The 22,782-nt window shown below is 47.8% G+C and overlaps 1 protein-coding gene across 1 annotated transcript in view; it reads left to right on the top strand.

The window, feature by feature from the left end:
* Window positions 1-22,782, top strand: part of STAB2 (stabilin 2) — a 155,785-nt gene that overhangs the window by 119,085 nt on the left and 13,918 nt on the right. The window contains exons 49-61 of the mRNA XM_060112405.1: window positions 570-710; window positions 2,051-2,110; window positions 3,447-3,623; window positions 4,975-5,064; window positions 7,477-7,623; window positions 8,901-8,957; window positions 10,090-10,216; window positions 11,020-11,169; window positions 12,925-13,029; window positions 14,343-14,450; window positions 16,174-16,367; window positions 17,481-17,622; window positions 21,720-21,853. Of these exons, the coding sequence (XP_059968388.1) occupies window positions 570-710; window positions 2,051-2,110; window positions 3,447-3,623; window positions 4,975-5,064; window positions 7,477-7,623; window positions 8,901-8,957; window positions 10,090-10,216; window positions 11,020-11,169; window positions 12,925-13,029; window positions 14,343-14,450; window positions 16,174-16,367; window positions 17,481-17,622; window positions 21,720-21,853 (1,632 nt within the window). The remainder of the gene's footprint in view (window positions 1-569; window positions 711-2,050; window positions 2,111-3,446; window positions 3,624-4,974; window positions 5,065-7,476; window positions 7,624-8,900; window positions 8,958-10,089; window positions 10,217-11,019; window positions 11,170-12,924; window positions 13,030-14,342; window positions 14,451-16,173; window positions 16,368-17,480; window positions 17,623-21,719; window positions 21,854-22,782) is intronic.

The raw sequence follows: 22,782 nt of genomic DNA, 5'->3' as shown, positions 1-22,782 counted from the left end.
TCCAAGGTCACACAGCAAGTAAATATTAGAGCTGGAATTGAAACTCAGAGGCAAGGCAGCTTCAGGTGGTCAAGAGAACTGCTTTGGGCAGCACTGGTCAGAAGCTGGAGAGGGATGAAAGCTTTCGTTCAAAGCATTTGACCATGCTGATCCCTTCCCTCCCACAAAGAGAAACAAATGGTGGCTGTGGAATCCATTACAAAGGAAAAAAGTGTATAGTGGGGTCAGAAGGGGGGCTGGTGGTGTAGAGAACACATGTGAAAGAGAGGCCAATTTTGATCTTCTTTTTATTTCATATTTGAGAATCACAGTGAAATGACTGTTTTGGTTGATTATTTGCTATTAACTTCTCCAGGTAAAAATTACATTCTTGTCTCAGTTTTTTTTTATATAATCATAATAAAAAATGTGCTCAAGTAATTTGTATCATCACATTTTTCCCACGGCTCTACGTAAGTATTCACTTTCATGATAATTTAACATGTTCATGAAACATTTTGAAAAAAGTGATTTTGTGTCTATTTCTCTTTGTGCTCATGTCCTTTTTTTTCTTTTTTGGTTGATTTCAGGACACAGTGTTGATAAATAATAAAGCTAAGATCATATCCAGTGATATCATCAGTACCAACGGAATCATCCACATCATAGACAAATTGCTATCTCCCCAAAACTTGCTTATCACCCCTAAAGATGCCTCTGGAAGGATTCTGGTGGGTGAACTCATTGTCAGGCTCTCAGCGTAGAATGACTCACAGTACTCATCATTTATTATCTCAATTCTGATTTTGAGGCATTGTTTCAAGACGTTTTAATTTTGCTGCTTCAATCTCAAGCTACTATTAAAAACCTCATAAATACCATTCTTAGTAAGAAGTAAATAGGCAAAAGTCTATTTTATTTTATTTTTTTTTTTTTTTTTTTTTTTTTTTTTTTTGCGGTATGCGGGCCTCTCACTGCTGTGGCCTCCCCCGTTGCGGAGCACAGGCTCCGGACGTGCAGGCTCCGGACGCGCAGGCCCAGCGGCCATGGCCCACGGGCCCAGCCGCTCCGCGGCATATGGGATCTTCCCAGACCGGGGCACGAACCCGCATCCCCTGCATCGGCAGGCGGACTCTCAACTACTTGCGCCACCAGGGAGGCCCCAAAAGTCTATTTTAAATAATTGAATGGATTTTATAAGTTTTTCTTTACTGTACACAAGGGCGGGTGGTCTTGTATAGATTGGGAAGATGGAGAAATTACATAGATGGATGATGATGATGATGTGTGAGAGAGACAGATGATAGATGATTGATAGATGATAGATAGATAGATAGACAGATGATAGGTAGGTAGGTAGGTAGGTAGACAGACAGATACCACTAAAACTGAACCAGGAGTAAAACGTCTTCTCAATTGACAGAAAAGACAATTTCAACTTTTTTGTTATTTATTAGCATTGGGTTCTTCATTGCAGACAGCAGAATCCACTATATCTCACTTAAATAAAAAAGAGTTTCTAAAGATATTAAGTATATCACCAAATCTCTTAGAAAGCCAAAGAGCCTAATTCAGATGCTACACAGCTGGGAACAAAGCAACCCAGGGACACCTACAAAGGGAGGACACCTGACTTCACCGTAGGGCTGTCCTGTAACTGCTACGCCCATGCCACCTGTCTCCAGCCTCATCACTAGGACGTGAGAGTCTGGATACCAGATGCCTCCACCCTGTGCTCTTCAGAAGATCTGATATTCCTGCTAGCAGCCACCACCACCTCATGTTGTTTCTTTTCACCTCTAAGTCTTGCACAAGCACCTCCGCCTGGGGCATCCCATAGCACATATGGGACTCTAGCTGCAAGGCAGTCTGGGAAAATGCAGTGTTTGGCCATCCAGCCTCTGTAAAACAGGAAGACATGGGTACAGTGGAGCTGGGGTGGGTGCTGACGAGCCAACCTACAGTACCTGCCACGCTATCTTCCCCTCGTTTTATTCAGTTGAGCTTTTGTTAAAGTGCTTTGTGAACTATAGGCAGAAAAGTTTCATTCCCATTCTTATTGTCTTTGCAGCAAAATCTTACAACAGTGGCAATAAACCATGGCTACATCAAATTTAGCAACTTGATACAGGTAAAAACCTAGCAGGAAAGTTACCTCAGGGGATATAACCTACCTAAAGAGGTTTGGTGTTTGGAGGGTTTTTTGTTTGTTGTGTGGTTTTTGTTTGCGGCACTAGCCAGCTATGGTGGGATCTTTGGGAAAGTCCTACTTTTCTGAAGAACAAAGTCATTCTCCGCCACTCCATTCCCCAAATGTTGTGGGGTTTGTTCCCTGGCTGAGTTAGAAATTGAGGTATTTGAGGCTGGAGCAAGGGAAAGGAATTAGGATGTGCCAGTTCATGAAATAGCTGCTCCACATCTGGAATTATCACCCCTGTTAGCAAGATGGGGAAACTGAGACACAGAGGTGGGAAATCTATGCTGATGAGATGGGCAGAAATTACATTTCAAACCACATTTTTCTAGCTTCAGAGGTGACGCCCACGAATTGAGCAGAGAAACTTCTTGTTCAAAGATTTCGGAGGAGAATCAGGAAGGAGCAGGGTTCTCCAAGACCCCTGTCCGCCACCTAACCCCAGCAGTCCCAGGAGGGCTCTAAGAACCCTGGGGCTCCCACAGCTCAGTCTACAAACCTGGTGTAGACCAGTGATTTCCAAAATGGCCTGGGGCTCCGGTTCTCTGGGGAGCTTTTTAGAAATGGAGATTTGAAGGTGTTCTTAATGAGACTCTCCAGGGGTGTTACAGACCAGTATCGCTGCCCGCCCACCCAGCCCCTAAACCTTATACTACCCCCATACCTGGACATCAGGTCTGCTTGAACACAGGCTTTTATTGCAAGGGAGCAAGCTTCTCTGGGGCTCAAAAAAAGGGAATAATAAAGCCTACTTCATAGTGCTGTTGGGAAAATTATAAGAAAAAAATATATATGATACACCCCTGCTATAGAAGCTTCTCAAAATGATTCTCACCCATTCATCTGGCAAGTTCTTTTTTTGACTCTGTGTGATCTAGAAATCTTCTAAATATACAGGAGTGTCTCAATATTGTATAGGTTTCACTTTTTTAAAATGAAATATGAGAAAAGTGCCAAGTGGGTCTTCCAGAAATTAAAATATTTGGACGAGAGTAGTAGCAAAAAAAAGATAGAAAGAAGGAGAGATACTTGCTGAAGTGTTTCCCTATTAACAAAAGCCCAGAATTTGACTTTCTGTTTTTCTTTCTAAGAAAATGAAGGTCAGAATGACTGGAGTCTGATGGGCCTCTAGTTTCAGGGACCAGCCAGAGTCCCCAAAAGCCCCAGGGCAGGCACGGAGGGGACCCCGGGCTGGCTGGCTCTGGTCTTCAAGGAGAGCCTGTGCCTCTTGGCTGGGCTTTGCTGCGCATGTGACCAGCTCCCTGCGTTTCAGGACTCGGGCTTGCTGAGTGTCATCACTGACCCTATCCACACCCCGGTCACTCTCTTCTGGCCCAGCGACCAAGCTCTCCAAGCCTTGCCCCCTGAACAACAGGATTTCCTGTTCAACCAAGACAACAAGGACAAGTTGAAGGAGTATTTGAAGTTCCACGTGATCCGAGATTCCAAGGTATTTTATTTTCACACGGACGGGAGTTGCAGGGGTGCCCCTGGGGTGATCAAAGCCAGGAATTGTCCATGCATCTCCCCCAACACGGTGCGAAGGTGGCCTGAGCATCCCCTGCCCCGCCGTGTCCTCCTCTGACTGCCTGTGGTGAATTGACCCCTGCCTTGTAGCACATCTCATTCTGTTTCTCCCACTGGCCACTGTTTGTCCCAACTTTAACCAATACCCAAGAGCATCCTTCCCCTCTTGTACTGCAGACCAGCTTTCTCCCTTCCCTAGTTCACATGGCAAAGTGGTCGTTGACAACAGTCCCCAAGTTTCTCCCAGAATGACTCTATCTCTCCCAATTACAGAGTTTCTAGACAAAGGTCTGATTCATCCAGCTGTGACCAGCTGTTGGCTCCTGAGCCGATTCTCTGTGATCAGGGAAGCAGGATCTTGTGGGAACATGGCAGCTCTTGCCAAAGCCCTGTCTCTTTGGGTCCTCAACCAGGACCCTGTTTCCCTCCAGGAATGAGACATCTAATCCAAGAAGGCCAAACGCCCTCCCTCTGGTTAATTCATAGGACCTGTAGTAGTTTCCTAGGGCTGCCATAACCAATTACCACAGACTGGGTGGCTTGAAACAACAGAAATGTATTCTCTCAGAGCTCTGGAGGCCAGAGGTCTGAAATCAGTGTTGACAGGGCAGTTCCTGCTGAAAGCTCTGGGGGAGGGTCTGCTCCCTGCCTCTCTTAGCTTCTGGTGGTTGCCAGACACCCTTGGCAACCCTGGCTTGTAGTGCATCCCTCCTGTTATCACATGGCTGTCTATCTTCTCCCTGTGTGTTTCTGTGTCTTCACATGGCACTCTCCTGTCTTCTTAAAAAGGCACCAGTCATATTGGATTAAGGGTCCGCTCTACTCTGGTATGACCTCATCTCAACTAATTACATCTGCAATGATCTTATTTCCAAGCAAGGTCACATTTTGAGGTAATGGAGACCAAGACTTCAGTAAAACTTTTGAGGGGACACAATTCAACCCATCACAGCGCCCTATGCCACCTCCCTAACTCTGATCCTGCCACGGGCTTCATACACCAACACAGCATCTTCCATGGACTCCCGAGCATAGATGGGGATGGAAGCCTGATGGAAACCAGCTGGAGGAGACTTTCCCCACAGAAAATATGTCCAGCTTCCTAGAGAGCCCATGCTTATTCTTCCTTTTGATTATATCTACGGTCATTTTAAAGCTGGAATTATTAGAACTCTTAGAAAAATTGTGTCTGCATTTGGTTTGTTGGCAAAGCTCCTTGGGGCCATTCTTCAGCCCAGATTTGGAGTGTTAATGTGGCACCATCACTCCTACAGGTTTTGGCAGTGGATCTCCCCAGGTCTGCTACCTGGAAGACCCTGCAAGGTTCCGAGCTGAGTGTGAAGTGCGGAGCTGGCAGTGACATCGTGAGTATTGTCACCCAGTGGAAGCTGGGAATGCATTCCCCAACCACTGCCCCTTCCAGGCATTGTTCATTTTTTCCCCGCATTGACAGCAAGCTCTTTTCTCTCACTGCCTTCAGGGCTATCTCCCCTGAGTAAGTGGATATGAAAAACCTGATAAGTCCTGGCCAGCCCAAGCCCTCACCAGGTGTCAGGGAGCCTCCCTTTACACTTGGCAGAGAGCAGCTTTTGGTTGATTTGGGGGGAAGACATATTTTCCAGTGTGAGACGCTTCCCTGAAGCAAGAAGATACACTGTCATTCCTTTTCCTTCCTTCCCAGCCCTACTGCAGTCTCCCCTCCAGCCCTCGCAAAGCATGTCGGAGCCAGCTCTGGGTTACATCTACCTAGACAGGCCAACAAAGAGAAAATGTACAATTTTCACCTTCCTTGGCTAGTTCCTTAACAATATTACCTTCCTGTAATTCCATGTGATGAATGGGTCTGATGGGATAATAGTAGCTACATCCTCTATCTTTTATTTAATGGAAAATGGCAGTGGCTTAAATACGTAAGGGTTTCTCTCTCTCATAAAAAAAAAAAAATCTGGAAGTAGCCAATCCAGAGCTAGTATGATGGCTCACTGCGGGAGCTCCTTCTGTCTTCCTGCTCTGCAGCACATGTTTCCAGCCTCACAGTCACCTCAAGGTCCAACATAACTGTTGGAGCTCCAGCCATCATGTCCACTTTCCAGGCAGTAGAAAGGAGAAAGGGCAAAAGGGATGCAGCTCCAAGCTGAGTTGATTACCTTCAAGGAGCCTTCTGAGAAGTCCCAGATAACATTCTGTTTACATCTTCTGACAATCCAGAATCCCCTTAGTGATTGGATTGGAATTGCATTGAATCTGTTACCAAATATAAAGAGTGTTAGCATCTTTACATCCCAACTTCTGGAAAGTTATCCTAATCTACGTACTCTCTTGAGATCAACTATACTGTCTCCATAGACCAAACTGGATATTTATCAAAGAAGAAGAAGAAAAATGTTCACTGCTCATCCTGAGTGCTAATAGAACTTTCAGGCACTTTGTACTCAGGGAACTTTTTTTTTTTTTTTTTGGCTGCATCGGGTCTTAGTTGCAGCACACGGGATCTTTCGTTGTGGCACACGGGATCTTTCGTTGTGGTGTGCGGGCTCTTCATTGTGGTGCGCAGGCTTCTCTCTAGTTGTGGCGTGTGGGTTTTCTCTTCTCTAGTTGTGGTGCGTGGGTTCCAGAGCACATGGGCTCTGTAGTTTGCAGCACGCAGGCTCTCTAGTTGAGGCGAGCAAGCTCAGTAGTAGTGGCACACGGGCTTAGTTGCTCCACGGCATGTGGAATCTTAGTTCCCTGACCAGGGATGGAATCCATGTCCCCTGCATTGGAAGGCGGATTCTTTACCACTGGACCACCAGGGAAGTCCCCAGAGTACTATTTAGTTGGAACTTTATAACAACCCTATGCAGTGGAATCATTAATCCTATTTACCTGGTAAAAACAGTGAAACCTCAGGGAAGTTCAGGGACCTGTTCACACAATGTATAAGTAGAAGTGGGGGATTCAGCTGCAGTTTTCCAGTGTTCTTTCCACTGAGTTACACAGTGTACATCCCATCAAACACTAGAGAGAGATTTATCTTTTTCTTTTCATGGAACTTTCTAAAAGCATTTGCTTCCTGGGAGGGAAATATATCCATCAATTTACTAGCTGGGTGGACCTTAGGAAAGAAAGCCTGAGGACTGTTGCAAGCATTAAACAAAATCATGTATCTAGAGCACCATTTAGACAATGCCTAGTATACGTGAGAAAGTTATTATTGTTAAAAGGGTAAAGCCCATCCGTGTATATTTTGGAAAGGAAGTTGTACCGGTAGCTTTGCTAGGTGCTAGCACTAAATATGAAAACTGGGTAACTGCATGCGAAGTGGCCAGGTCAGCCAGGTTTATCCTGAGCCACAGCCAGGCCGTCCCTACTCCACCCTGTTACCCCCACTGCCAGCATTTCTACTTTGGTAGAGGCGGTGCTGCCGAGCGGCCAGGAGTGTGGGCTGAGGCTGCCAGCCTGGGCGTGAATGCCTGCACCACCGCTTACCAACTATGTCACCTTGGTGAGTTCTCTAACCACTCACTGCCTCAGTTTCTTCATCTGTGAATGGGAATACCAGCAAGAGTAGCCACATCCTAGGGATATTGTGAGGATTGAAAGAATCTGCACAGGTAAAGCATGAAGGACCGTACTTGGATGTACTACGTACCGCGTGTCTGAGATAAAGATGTTGGCCGTCGATACACATCAGTTCTTTCTGACTCTAGCAGGTGCTGGCCACATTCCACGGCCTGGGAAGAGGAGAAGTCTGAGGATTGCTGACTGTTCCCCTGCTCTCTCTCCCTCTGTCACAGGGCGAGCTCTTCCTGAACGGCCAAATGTGCAGAATTGTACAGCGGGAGCTCTTATTTGACCTGGGCGTGGCCTACGGCATTGACTGTCTACTGATCGACCCCACCCTGGGCGGCCGCTGTGACACGTTTACCACTTTTGATGTCTCGGTCAGTCCTAAACACACTACTGTGGTAAGGGAACCTTGGGCCAAGGAACAGCCCTCACGGGTTGTGGGACCCTGCCGTGAAGCCACAGAGGGCTGGTCCCCAGTGAACGCAGGACCCAAGGGATCAGAGCGCCACAGGACAGCGCTCTTCAGATCCAGAATCAACAGCATCTACTTAGTCCTGTACACGCCTTGCCCGTTCTCCTTTATCCACCCACACACCCAGCCACTCATCCCCTTGCCACTAAGGAAACAGTTGTTGGGAAGCAACTGTGTGCCACTGTTCTACCAGTCATTTTCAAACCCACCCACCCGTTCAGTCATTCACTTAACCATTCTACAAGCATTCTTTGAGCCTCTGCCAGAATAAACCATGAGAAATGCCGTACTCGACAGGGTATGACTACAAAAGTGGCAGTTTCCTATGGTTCGATCTAATACATGCCACCATACCTCCACTCATTTGCTCATTCATTAACACTGGTTGAATTTCCGTGCCGGGTCCTGCACTTTATGAGGCGCGTGTACATTTCACACACGTTCATCTATCCGGCGCCATTTATTGACCTTTGAGCCTACTGTTTAGCTCAGTGCTCATCTTACCCCTATCCAATAATAGAAGCAGTTATCACCTACTCTATTATGCAAACTTGTAAATTGAGTCTCAGAGGTGAAGTGACTTACATGGCAAAGCCTGTCACCAGTGGATTTCTGTACCGGGCAACTTGTAGACATTCAATAAATATCCCAAATTACTAGGATAACAGTCAGCCAAAGTAGGAGATGAAAAACCAGTTGTTAATTTCTTCACTTTCCAAGTATCTATACAGACATTTTTTTCAGTTAATCATTTTTCCTCACCAATCCCCTGAAAATCAAATAGCAGCAAGAATTATTATCCCTGTTTTAAAGGTTAGAAGACTAAGGATCAAAGAATGTGATTAGCTAAAACAATCACAGCTGATTTATAATGGAACTGACACTTGCATCCACATTTCCCGCTGCTGCTATACCGTGTGCCTGTGTGACCCTGCCCTGGTCCACCTCCATCTAACGGAATTTTTACCTCAAAGAACTAAACTAAGGAATTGAGGTCCATGACATACCTTCAGAATTCTCTATGGCAAAGTTACAGAGTGTTAGCTTTTATATCCTTGATCATAGCCAGAATCTTAAGATTAATAAGTTCTTAGTCACATAATCAAGGCATTAACCTGGGGCATTCCTTGTGTTTCCCAATATTCTGGATTTTTAAGTGTTTTTTTTCTTGCGTACTAGGGGAATTGTGGGAGCTGTGTTCATACTCCCAGCTGCCCCAGGTGGACTAAACCAAAGGTAATTATGAACACAGTGATAACGTTTGGAGAGTGATAGGTTTGTTTCTCTATCAGACCCCGGTCTCCTGGTAGCTATGAGTGTGCATGCATGTGTGTGCATCTGCAAGCGTGTTATAACTGTGTGTAATTAGTTTATGTCTTTCTTTCAACAATCAGGCCAATGGAAATAGAGATGAACATTCTTAGCCCAGGCAGCCTGTCAACCCACTATCCGTCTTTTAAGAACTGTCTAGGAGAGTCATGGGATGACAGACCTAGAAGGGGTGGCAAAGACAATTATAATTATAAAAATAATAGTTGTATTTTGTTGGTTGCTGTTCATGTCCCCGGCTCTGTGCTGGCCCCTTTATTTTGATATTATCCCTATTCCCCATTATAATACTCGTAGAAAAATATATTACCTCCACTTACAACAGATGAGTCTCAGAGAGGACAAGCAATCAGCCCGAGGCCACACAGCTAGTAAGGAGCAAAGCTAGGATTAGAGCCCAGCATGCAATGTAAGAGTAATGGTTAAGCCAATGAAATTTGGGGTCCACAGTTATGGGGTCAAATTCTCATGGGTAATCTTTGGCAAGTCATTTTATATGTTTTTGCCTCTGCAAAATGGAGCTAATAGTTCTGTGTGTGATTATTAGGAAAAGTAAGTTTTTAAATGTGGGTACAGAGCCTGGCACATAGCAAGTGCTCATTAAGTATTAGTTGTAGTACTTACTCCAAAGCCAAGCTCTTTCTACTCTACCAGTAACCTCTCTAACAGAAACACCCCTACAAAATGAACTGTAACCCCATACTCTCTCTACTGATGTTCCTGGGGCCTGGCCACAGACCCCTCTCCTCATAGAAAGCCACCTCTTTCCCACTCCCTTCTCAGGCAACCACACCTTTTGCAAACAGCTCTAAGGTTTAAGATGGGGAGAAATCTTCTTCCTGTGGACTCCACCTCTGCCCCCTCCCCCATTCATTTGTCTCCCTACACCCCTAAGAAGAGAATTCCCTATACAGGGCTCATGACCATTGAGTCCCATTTTCTACTTGGGCAGTACCTGGGATCCCCCACTGGGGGCGGACTAGAGCCCAAGAGCCCAAGGGGATGGAAAGTGGAGGGATGGTTCAATCTCTTCCTTTAGGGTGAGAAGCGGAAGTGTCTGTACGACTTGCCGTTCAGGAGGAACCTGGAAGGCTGCAAGCAGCAGTGCACCCTGGTGATACAGCTCCCCAAGTGCTGCAGGGGCTACTTCTGGCCAGACTGTCAGGGTAAGGGAGCCTCTTACTGCCTTGCAATTCTGAAATGATTGTGCAGTCACTGTGGAGCATTTGAAAGTACTGTATGGGGGGCTGGGGGGGGCACGGGGAGCAGGGGAGTATATCACTCTTAATGATTCTGCTAAGAAAAAATCCGAAAGCAATTATTCTGAAGAGCTGTGCAGCTTTCCTTCTCCTTTTTTTTTTTCTTGTCATATTTGGTTTTTACAGAGTTGAGATTCTACTGTGCATAGACTGTAAATCATGTGTCATGCTTTTCTGCTTGATGTTATAGCATAAGACATTTCCCGTCGTGTTAGAAACACCACATTTCATTTTTGACACCAGTCTATGATACTGATAAACATGCTAGTTTGTTTGTTTGTTTTGTTTTGGGGTTTTTTTTGTTTGTTTTGGGGTTTTTTTTTTTTGCAGTACACGGGCCTCTCACTGTTGTGGCCTCTCCCGTTGTGGAGCACAGGCTCCGGACACGCAGGCTCAGTGGCCACGGCTCACGGACCCAGCCGCTCCGTGGCATGTGGGATCTTCCCAGACCGGGGCATGAACCCGTGTCCCCTGCATCGGCAGGCAGACTCTCAACCACTGCGCCACCAGGGAAGCCCCCCTATCTGATATATTTAAGCCATAGTCCAGTGGCTTGCTCTAAACATCCAGTGACACTATGTGGATATGTCCCTGGGGCCACAGAGGACAGAACCCACAGCTGAGGACGGGTTAGCTGCATGTTCACAAAGGCGCTGAGCTGCTCTGGGTCTGGGGAGGCTGCTGAGTCACTGCTGTTTCATCTCTTCCAGCCTGCCCTGGAGGACCAGATACCCCATGTAACAACCGGGGTGTCTGCCTTGATCAGTACTCACCTGCGGGACAGTGTAAATGCAACACTGGCTTCAACGGGACAGCATGTGAGCTGTGCTGGCCAGGGAGATTCGGGCCTGACTGTCAGCGTATGTGGCACCCACTCCCCTGTCGTTCGGCTGTATGCTCTCTGCCCCAATGCACACCATCCACCTGAGCTGGAAGCATCCTTCTTCCTCTCTTTCCTGGCCACCCACCTCCCATCTGTCTGCCCTCACATGCTTTTTTCCTCCTTGGATATATTCCCAGTTTCCATCCACTGAAAGAGCCTCCTCTCTAGAAGTGAAGCTCACATCCCCTGCAGCCACCAAGGCAAGCTGTGGCCGACCAACACTCAATCAGTCATTCAACTATCACATATATGCCGAGTCCTTACTAATGTTGACAGCTAATGTGTGTGGAGTGCCTACTATGTGCCAGGCAGGGATGTTGTACCATCTAATCCTCACAACAAGCATTTGAGGTGGGTACTCTTTATTATCCCCACTTAGCAGATGAAGAAGCTGAGGCACAAAGAGGCTTAGTGACTTGATCAAAAGCCAGGAATGGTTCTAAGTTGTAGAACTTAGCTTTCAAAATCCCAGCTTTCAAGGAGTGTACATTCAAAGGGAGGAAACAGACCAAGATGACAGAAACAAAAATAGATATAAAGGCATAAAGAAGATGAAGCAGATGAAGGGAATCGAGATAGAAAGGAGGCACTGGTTCCAGAAGACATCTCGTGAAATATTTGAGTAGAAACCCAACAGAGGTGAGGGGGCTGGGAGGGGGGATATCAATAACAGCTCTGTCTGGTCAAATTTCAGCGATGATGGAAATGCTCTGTAACTCCGCCACGAGGAATGGTAGCCGCTAGCCGCATGTGGACGTTGAGCACTCAAAAACTGTGACTAAGGAACTGATTTTTGTTTATTTTAATTAGTTTACATTTTAGATAGCCACGTGTGATGAGCGGCTGCTCTAATGGACAGTGCAGGCTAGAGGAATGGCTTTCCTGGAAGAGAGACAAGCAAGTGCAAAGGCCCTGAGGCAGGCATGCGCTCGGCATGCAAGGAACAGCAGAGCGGCCAAGGTGGCTGAGCAGAGTGGGCAAAGAAGAGGGAGAAAGGGAGAAGAAGGAATCTGAAGGTCGCCAGGGGCCAGATAACATAGGAGCTTCTTGCCCAGAGACAGATCTTCAGCGTCTAAGTGTGATGGCGGCCAGTAAAGGATTGTGAATGGGGGGTGGGGGGGTTGTCCTGAGCAGATTGGAAAGGATCACCCCAGCTGCCCCGTGGAGAGTGCACCATGGGAGCGCACGAGCAGAAGCAGGGCCAGCGTTGGGGAGGCTGATGCCGTGTTCTGGGTGAGAGCTGGTGGTGCCGTGGGCTAGAGCGCTGCTGCTGGAGGTGGTAAGAGGCAGAAGGATTGGTGTATTTCTTGAAGGTTTGACCATTCAGTCCATTTCTCTGTTAGGAGGCCCAGGTCACGTTCCCTCCCCCTACTGTTCAGTTACATACCCCACGATACCCTCTACTTCTGTGTTTACTACAATCACTGTATTTATAATTATGTGTTCGATAACCAGGTACTGCTAGACTGTAAGCGCCCTGAGAACAGGGACCTTATGTCTTGGGTTTTCTGCCGTAACCTCATTGCCTGGTAGTGTCTGCCCCATGATAGCCACTGAATAGGTTATTTTTTGAAAGTCTGAATGAATGATATAAATGAATGAGTGAATGAATGTGGATAAACACGGTGCCTTCCAAACCAACAGCATAGCCAACATGTGGTCAGTGGGCTTGGTTGATTGGATTTCGATCCCCGATCTCTGCTAACTGATCACACTCCAACTTGCTCTACAGCCTGTGGCTGCTCGGACCATGGACAGTGCAACGATGGGATCACGGGCTCTGGGCAGTGCGTCTGTGAAACAGGGTGGACGGGCCGCTTCTGTGACACTCAAACAGGTCTGTCCTGGGGGCGGCCATCTGCCGGCGGCCGAGTGCTGCAGCGGACCCTGCCAAGAACGGCCAACTGAGGGTTGGGGGTCTGAGCGACATCGGAAAAAACCAACAAAGCAGGGGTTCCCTTTTCCACGAGGAATAGATGACTTGGCTGTGTGGCCCCAGGGTCCGGAGATCTGGTGACTTGAAGGAAACTAGATGACAAGATTTAACTCAAACCCGTGAAAGCAGCATGCAGTCCTGTCAATCAGGGAAGGACCCACCTCAAGCAGAGTATACAGGATGGGGCGGGAAGGGTCCCTCGGGATTGTGGTCCAGGCCCAGATGTGTGCAGACACAGAGGTGAAGGGTTTCACAGAAAGCGTGCTGTTCCCTGGAGTCCAGGATCTGACCCCTGATTTAGCTGCTTATTAGACAAACGGCCTCAGCTAAGCCACCCTCTCCGAGGCTTGATGCGCTCGTCCGAATAAAGAGAGCCTGTTGCACGGCTTTCAGGGGAGGATTGTTGTGAGGGTCGGGGTCATGGTTTTGGAGTGTCCGGTGCGTGTGGGGCGCTCAGAAACAGTAGCTGCCGTGATCACCATCCGTCATGGTCATCCTTGTCATGACCTTGATCCTTACTGAGCTGTCAGTTTTCTGAGGCCTCCCTTGAAGCCCAAGCCTCATGTTCGGGTCAAAGGTTGAATTCTCCAGTGTAAAGCACTGTCACTTCAGCCTCCTGGGGGCAGAAGGGCAAGACCAGGCTCTTCCTATGGGCATCAGCAACCTGAAGCGCCAGCAGCCCCGCAGTCCCCTTAACTTCAGCTCCTGCCCCCTTCTCTCCCCCCTCCTCCCCTCCTCATCATCCCGTGGCCTCATGCTGCCTCCTGATACTGCAGCCCCTTCCAGCCACCAAAGCCCCAGACTTCTCCCAGGCTCTGCAGTGCCCACAGAAGGCCTTGGAATTTCTCCTCCAATTTAACCATCTCCTCTGGAACCCCATGCCCTCAGGGCCAAAGAGCTAATCTGCTAAGTTCACCCTTGCTAGCGGACTTTGAGGTGTAAAGTGTTCATTGGTTGCCCCTAACGGTGACATATTTGCATTTTAATCTGGATAACATTTCAGAAATAATGTCTTAATAATACAAAGGAGTGATTCCGGGATCTCAGAATCTCCAGGCTGGGAGGGACCTTAGCAAATAACCCCATCCGCCCGCCCTAAGGGGCCACTTCTGAAACACACTGGCAGGCCAGATGGGGTCCCAGGAAGATGCCTGAGGTGGGTCCCAGCCCTTCACGTCACGGCGCGGGATGCATGGTGACCTCTTTCTCTGCAGTCCTGCCCCTCGTGTGCGCGCCTCCTTGTTCCGCTCATGCCACCTGTAAGGAGAATAACACGTGTGAGTGTAACCTGAACTACGAAGGGGATGGAGTAACGTGTACAGGTAGGTCCCATGCGTGCATGGGTGGAATAGCAGCGAGGTGCTAGGAGCGGAGCGGCTCTCGGTCGGGGTGTCTGGGCTCCGTCCCGGCCCCTCTGCTTCCTGCTCGGACTGCTTCAGCGACACCCACCCTCTCTGCGACTCGGTTTTCCTTGATGGGTTTGCTCATGCCTGACCTGCCCACTTCCCAGGTCATGACTTTGAAACTGCTTTGCCAACTGTGATGCACTTTGTTTTATGGTATTTTTGTGACTTTACAGATACTCCAGTGTTGCTTCAAAAAATTCAGAAACTATACTACAGTATTTAAAAAACGACAGTGAAACCTACACATGCTCTCACCACTCAGTGAGAACCACTTTGAACACGGAGATGTCTCTGTCTCTAGTAGTTACAGTATAGGTTCAGCCACACAGAGACCCAAATGAACAGTGGCACAAACAAGGCGGATGTTTAAATGTTTATTTTTATGTCTTATAGCAATGTGCATGGAGGCGTCCAGGGCTAACACGGGGTTTCACTCTGAAAGGTCATCTGGGGGCCCAGACTCCTTCCATCTTGTTGCTCTGCCATCCTTCACTTGCCCGGCCCGAGAGGGTCACTGCCAAAGCACATCCCAGGCAGCAGGATAGAGAGGGAGAGGAAGGAGGCAAACTCCTCCCTTTAAGGACACACCTAGAAGCTGCTAAAATCCTGTCTGCTTCCATCCCATTGGCTGGAACCTTATCATCTGTCACACCTAGGACAGGGGAGCCTGGGAAATGTAGTCTTCAGTTGGACAACCATGAAGCCCAGCTGAAAATCTACTACTATAGAAAAAGAAGATAGTAGGTACTGGGGGAAAGCTACTAGTCCTGGGCACGCATACTTTCTAACTGTTCTCATGAGTAGATATTCATATAGAGATATATACTTTCTTTACAGAACTGAGGTCTTGCTATACCTGTTGTTTTGTGATCTGCTACGAGGCAGTCTAGACGTAGCTCAGCATCAGCAGTGGCAGCAAAGACCCAGGTTGTGTCTTTCTGCTCTGCCAGCCTTAGGCTGAGGCCTTTGGTCCTCATGTTCATGCTCTCAGGGTCTCAAGTGGCTGCCACCACTCTAGCCAAAAAGTCAGACAAGAGAAATCAGAGCGCTTTCCAGCTACTCCTGAGGCTGGAGCTAATCTACTATTAGGTTGAAATTTGGGAGATTAAGAAAACAAAGGTTAACGGGCACACAAAACAGTGGGGAAAGCGCGGGCTTTGGAGTCAAACCAACCTGGGTTTAAATCCCAGCCCCTCCACGTTGTAGCTGGTTTGCCTTTGTCAGGTCAGTTAAGCTCTGAGTTTCCATCTGTTAATCTGTAGAATGGGGGTAACAATGTCTATGTCACAAGGTGCTTAGTGCACTAACTCTATACACACACACACACATATGCAACTATGTCCTAACACTAAAAACCCAAACTCATTAGAAAACCACTACCAAAGTAAAGTATGTGATTTAAAAAAAGGGCAGAGGTAGACAGATGTCACCAGGCCTGGTCTATGAGGGTGTTCGCCACAGGACACTAGTGTTGGCAAATGCAGCACAGAGGCCACCGGGCACAGGGAGAGAAGGCACTGAAATGTTGGGGCCCATTGTCTCGCCCAGCGCCACTGGTCCTGGGGTGACCCACAGCTCGACCTGAAGCCCGTGTTACACAGAGCGTGGTTCATTGAGCCCTTGTCCTCTGCTCTTGCAGTTGTGGATTTCTGCAAGCAGAACAACGGCGGGTGTGCAAAGGTCGCCAAGTGCTCCCAGAAGGGCACGAAGGTCTCCTGCAGCTGTCAGAAGGGCTACCAGGGGGATGGCCACAGCTGCACGGAGATAGACCCCTGTGCGGACGGCCTCAATGGCGGGTGTCATGAGCATGCCACGTGCCAGATGACCGGCCCGGTGAGTCTCGCCTCCCCGGGGAAATTGGAAGTGGGGATCCCTTGTGCCTTGCTCAGCCTTGCTTCTCCACTCAGGTTACCACTGGCCTCTTCCTAAGCCTTCTTCCCACGTGAGTCTATTTCTTGTTAAGTCGGCGGGCTAAATACGAAGCGGTACCCTATGCAGAAAAAGGACCTTACTGGAAAAACTGGTGAGGTCCACATAAAGTCTATTGTTTAGTTAATCATAATACACCAACACTAATTTTTTAGCTTTGACAATGAACTATGGTTTTGTAAGATGTTAACGTTAGGAGAAACTGAGTGGAGAATATAAGGAGACTCTCTCTCTGCAACTTTTCTCTAAATCTAAAATTATTCAAAATAAAAATTAATTAAAACCAAAAAAGTTGGTAAGACGTGGCAGGAAAAGTGCAGTTTGGGCGGGCACTCAGGTCTTTCTAGAATGGAATCAGTGCCCTGATGCCCCATTTCTCTGGTGGGAAGGAAAGATGGTGGGAGATGATGTCGACTATATGATAGTTATAAACGTGAACTCAGAGTCAGGCAGCCTTTGAGTCTTTGTTCCTGGCCTGACATACTGTGTGGTCTGGGGCTGGCTGCTTAACCTCTCTGAGCCTCCGTTTCCTCATTCACAAAGTGGGCCTCATAATACTGCGAACCTCACAGGATTGTTGTGGACATTAAATGAGATCATTCATTGACTCAACAAGTGGTCATCAAGCACCTACTTTGTGCTGTTGTAGCTGCCAAGGATGTAGTGATCAAAAGCTTATACACGAGTAGGGGGAGGGGGCATCTTCAGTACAGAAATGAGCGTACAAGATACCTTCAGAGAGGGCCAAGAGTCAGGAGGAACAAAAATCGGGCCAGTGTGATAAAAAGGGACCGGGAGTCAGGGAAGCGACATCTGAGCTGAGATGTAAAGGAGGACATTCCATCCTGAGCCTGTGCAAAAGCAAGACGGAGCAGTAACTCAGTTCCCACCGGACAGGACAGGCATGTTTCTTACCCTTCTGAGCATCTCCTGTGCTGGATGGTGGCCCGCGGAGCACATGGGGTTCTGGGGGCCCAGAGAAGGGCCTTTTTCATCTTTCCCACTCTCCCCACCCAGGGCAAGCACAAGTGTGAATGTAAACGTCATTACGTGGGAGACGGGCTGGACTGTGAACTGGAGCAGCTGCCCATCGACCGCTGCCTGCAGGACAATGGGCAGTGCCATGCCAATGCCGACTGTGCTGACCTCCATTTCCAAGGTCAGTGTGGCCCAAAGCACCTGGTCTTCAGGCATGGGGAAGGGACCTCAGCAAGAGCAAAAGGAAAAAGTATTAAAAACTGGGGTGAGGGACTTCCCTAGTGGTCCAGTGGTTGGGAGTTTGCCTTCCAGTGCAGGGGTGCGGGTTCGATCCCTGGTAGGGGAGCTAGGATCCCACATGCCACAAGGCCAAAAAACCAAAACATAAAGTGGAAGAAATATTGTAACAAATTGAATAAAGACTTCAAAAATGGTCCACATCAGGGAAAAAAAACAAAAAACTGGGACCAAACAGCCCATGCATTGCCCAGGACCCAGTGGAGGCTTACATCAGCACATTGAGGGTTCGGATTTCAACATAAAAATTTGTGGGGGACACAGACATTCAGTCCCTATCATGCGTCAAGTCCTAAGACACTTCAAGTGCATTTTGGGGATGAAATGGATGAAATATAAGCAGGAGAAATACATAGGAGATATGACAAATGTATGACACTGTCTCTTGTTGCAAGGAGATTCCCAATGGAGTTAAGGACATTTTTAAATTAATAAGACCGGGGGAAGAAAGGTAATAAGACAGAAGATAGCAATTTATCTCATGCTGATGGTGCAACTGAAGGGAGAGAGCAAGCTGGTTAGAGAAAAATTGGAAGCAGGGACTCAAGCAAATATTTGTACATCCATGTTCACAGCAGCATTATTCACAGCAGCCAAAAGGCAGAAACAACTGAAACGTTCAACATATGAACAGATAGATAAAATGCAGTATACGGTGGGAAATTACTCACCCTATAAAAGGAATGAAATTCTGTACATGCTACAGCGTGAATGAACCTTGAAAACATGCTACATGAAATAAGCCAGACACAAAAGGACAAATACTGTACTCTTCCACAGATAGAAGGTACCTATAATAGGCAAATTCAGAGAGACAGAAGGAAGGATAGAGGTTACTGAAGGGTGGGGAGAGGGGGTCATTCTTTAATGGGTACAAAGTTTCTGTTTGGGATGATGGAAACATTCTAGAAATGAATAGTGGTGATGGTTGCACATGTAAATGTACTTAATGCCACTGAATTGTACACTTAAAATGGTCCAAAGGGCAAATTTTATGTTATCTGTATTTTACCGCAATAAAATTTTTTTTTAAAAAGAATAGAGAAGGGAAGGATCTCTGGGTGGGATGAGAGAGGGAATCCCAGGGAGCTGAATAGAGGCCTGGGGCTACAGTGGAGGCTTGAAAGATGCTGGAGTTGAGCTATGCACAGAAGAGCTGGCAAGACCTTTCTGCTGGGAGGACTCATGGGCAGCAGACAGTTACCAGGGGTCAGCTGGGAAGGATGAGGCAATGGCGGGAGGGACAGCATTATATCAAGGCTATGACCCCAAGGTCACAGGGTCTCTGCTGGGAAGAGGAGTGAGATGAGGGAGAAAAGGGCACACCGTGGACACGGAGAGTGAAGAAAAGGAAAGGGTCGGCCATAATGTAAGGTTTCCATGTCGAGAGACCAACCCAGTGGTGGTGTTACAGCAGTTTGGGAGTAGGGGGCCCAAGAATTTTGAAAGCTTTGCTGGGGACAGTCTATGTTCAAGGTGATGATGGATCTTCCAAGTCCTACCTCAAGGTGATGGTGGGACTTCAAAGCAGGGAGATTCTGTAGGCGGTTGTTATTTAGGATGGGGTCAAGAATGAGCACTTGGGACCAGGGATGTTGATTCATGAGTCATTTGCCAGGAGGAGTGTGGAGTCAAGAGGTGCTTGGCTTTTTTCTTTAGGGCACGATTCTTTCAGCCAGTCCTGCCTGTTCCCACAATTCACTGAATCTATTCAGTTCGTGGAACATCACCCATCTTCTCCAGGGGGCTTTTCTCTCCTACTTTTTTAGGAATACTGAGAACAGTGATGGTCGTGATATTAAGTGACTGAGCGTCACATTGGACCCACCTTCTGTTGTAGCTGCGTGGTCACCCTTAAGAAGACGAAACAGCTTTGGGATAATGCCTCAGCTGTCCCGGTGGGCAGGCGACAGAGGCATCCCACACTCAGGAGGAAGTGCCTACTCTCACACAGTTCTGAGGAGGGCAAACTCACACAGCCTGTGTGGCAACCAATTTGGCGACGTGTGCAGAGAGCCTCATGATAATTCATGCCGAGAGTTGGTAGCGCCATTTCAAGGGACACATCCTATTGAATTTAGCTAAGAATTGAATAACGGGAAACATACCATCCCAGCATTACCTAACATCACAAGAAATTAGAAATAACAAATATCTAACAGTAAAGGATGATCAAATATACTGTTATATCTACTCAAGGGCACTATTAAGAATTGTGGGGGGCCTCCCTGGTGGTGCAGTGGTTAAGAATCTGCCTGCCAGTGCAGGGGACATGGGTTCGAGCCCTGGTCCGGGAAGCTCCCACATGCCGCATAGCAACTAAGCCCATGTGCCCCAACTACTGAGCCTGTGCTCTAGAGCCCGCGAGCCACAACTACTGAGCCCACGCACCCTAGAGCCCTCATGCTGCAGCTACTGAGCTCATGTGCCGCAACTACTGAGCCCACACGCCACAACTACTGAGCCCACGTGCTGCAACTACTGAAGCCCGCATGCCTAGATCCCATGTTCCGCAACAAGGGAAGACTGCGCACTGCAGCGAAGAGCAGCCCCCGCTCGCTGCAACTAGAGAAAGCCTGTGCACAGCAACAAAGACCCAGCACAGCCAAAAATTAATTAATTAATTAATTTTAAAAAAAGAATCGTGTTGACTTGGGAAGGAGACAAGGCTAAACACCTTTCCGTCCTTCCCCAAGCTGTTATATTGGTAAGTGTTTATATTTCAGGTGTGGCTGACAAGATTATATGGCCTGTGGATGAATATACTATTGGCTGCAGTCAAAGAAAATCTTGGGAATTCCCTGGTGGTCCAGTGGTTAGGACCCCACACTTCCACTGGGGCACAGGTTTGATCCCTGGTCAGGGAACTAAGATCCCGCAAGCCGGGCAGCCAAAAAAAAAAAAAGAAAAGAAAGAAAAAGAAAGAAAGAAAGAAAAAAATCTTAAACTTAGCTCTTTTGGGGGTAGAAAGTACCCTTTTAGTGGCATTTGATAAAGAACTTGACAATATAAAAATTTGACTGGGTTCTTTTTTTTTTTTTTTTTTTTTTTTTTTTCCTTTTTGCGTTATGTGGGCCTCTCACTGCTGTGGCCTCTCCCGTCGCGGAGCACAGGCTCCGGACGCGCAGGCCCAGCGGCCACGGCCCACGGGCCCAGCCGCTCCGCGGCACATGGGATCCTCCCAGACCGGGGCACGAACCCACATCCCCTGCACCGACAGGCGGACTCTCAACCACTGCGCCACCAGGGAGGCCCATTGACTGGGTTCTTGAAGTCACATGCATTGGTCTCTGCATTAACTGGTTAAAAAAAAGATACCAACTCTTTAAAAAGGATTAAAATCTTCTAGTATCTTAGGGGGAAAATGGCTAGAAAACTTTTGTAAAGGCATAGTGGCAATCAGAAAACACATGGGGTCCTTGGCAGAAACTCATTTTAATGTATTTTTTTTCACGGCTGTGAAGTTCACAAAAAGTGTTCAACTAAAAGTGTTCAAGGGGAAATTATGTTGCCAGAGAAAATTGATAATATTGGGAAATAATCGTGATTTCGCGTTGTAAGAAAGATTTCTACAAACTATATATGCAGCATACTGCCACACTTGTGATATATATGACACGTAAACGAACAGGGAAAAAGACTGGAAGGGTGAAATTACATCAAAATTAAAAGTTACAAAAATAAAAATTCCGTACGGGAGTACATCAAAATGTTAGCCATGGAGTAATGATTCTTCCCAGAGAGCAGGACTATAGGTGATTTTTGTTCATCTCTTTTCTTTTCTGTACGGCCCAGATTTCTACCAGACACGTGCTACTTTCAGAGTTAGAAAAGAAATAAGTATTTTAAATGACATCTCAAAGGGGAGCGGCATCCCAAGAAACCCTGGGATACGGTCAGCCTTCCACTTTGAGAATCTCTGATGAAAGCACTGCCGGCCAGGGGGGCTGGCCTGGACGATTCCTCTCCTCCCCCTTCTAGATACCACCGTTGGAGTGTTCCATCTACGCTCCCCGCTGGGCCAGTACAAGCTGACCTTTGACAAAGCCAGAGAGGCCTGTACCAAGGAAGCTGCAACCATGGCAACCTACAACCAGCTCTCCTACGCCCAGAAGGTGGGGCCCAGTTGGCGGGCACTGTGCAGGCAGGGTCTTCAGGGGAGGAGATGCAGCTTCCTCTTGACACAGGGGAGACTCAGGCTGTTGGCCTCCCGGAGCGGAGAGTTCAGGGAGCTCCTGGAGCAATAACGATTCGTCACGTCCACTGGGAGTCTACCGTGTGTCAGGCACAGTGTGGGGTGCTTCCCTGACATTACTGTCCATTCTTACAACATCCCTGGAGGTAGGTATTCCTATCTTTTTACAGAGAGGGCAACTGAGGCTCTGAAAGGTAATGTGCCCAATGTCACCCAGCCAAGAAGTGGCAGATCCAGCATTCCATGTACCCCTGACTCCAAAAGTCAGAGGCACAGACTGGGAGTGTGTACCTCACAGATGGAAACGAGAAAGAGATCAGTTAACCACAAGCCTAGGATCTCCCTGAACCCACAAAGCACCTGAGTTTTCTGGAATAACCAGGGCCTCTGTGTCTGGAGGGGCTGTGAAGGGAGTACACGGGAAGTGCCCCAGCTCTCAGCCACAGCCAGGGAGGAAATGGAGCTCTGGTCAGGGCTAGTCTCTTGGCCTCTAAAACCAGAAGCCAATTTGGAAAGGTCAGCGACTCTGAGTGACCTGCTAGTGATTGCTCCCTGGGAGTGGAGATCACTGTCCATCAGGACGGTGTTACTGCCCTCCCACCTCCATCACGACCAGATCTTCAGACCTGACGGTTCTTTGCCAGGGAGCAGAGCCTTTGATGCCGGGACCCAGCATGTTGGAGGGTCAGAAGTTCTTGTCTCTCCTGCTTGCTGGTTGTATGGCCTTGATCAAGCCATGGAAACCTCTGTCCCACCTGGCATGTTTGTATAAGGACTAAAGGTAATACGGCACAGTGACTGGCACACAGTAGGAACGCAGTTTTTAAGATTAAGAGCTCTGGAGTAGGC

This window comes from Mesoplodon densirostris, chromosome 11 (genome assembly GCF_025265405.1).
Source record: "Mesoplodon densirostris isolate mMesDen1 chromosome 11, mMesDen1 primary haplotype, whole genome shotgun sequence".
In the NCBI taxonomy this organism is placed as follows: Eukaryota; Metazoa; Chordata; class Mammalia; order Artiodactyla; family Ziphiidae; genus Mesoplodon; species Mesoplodon densirostris.
Note: the sequence above shows the minus strand (reverse complement) of the source record. Positions and strands in the feature narration are given on the sequence as shown.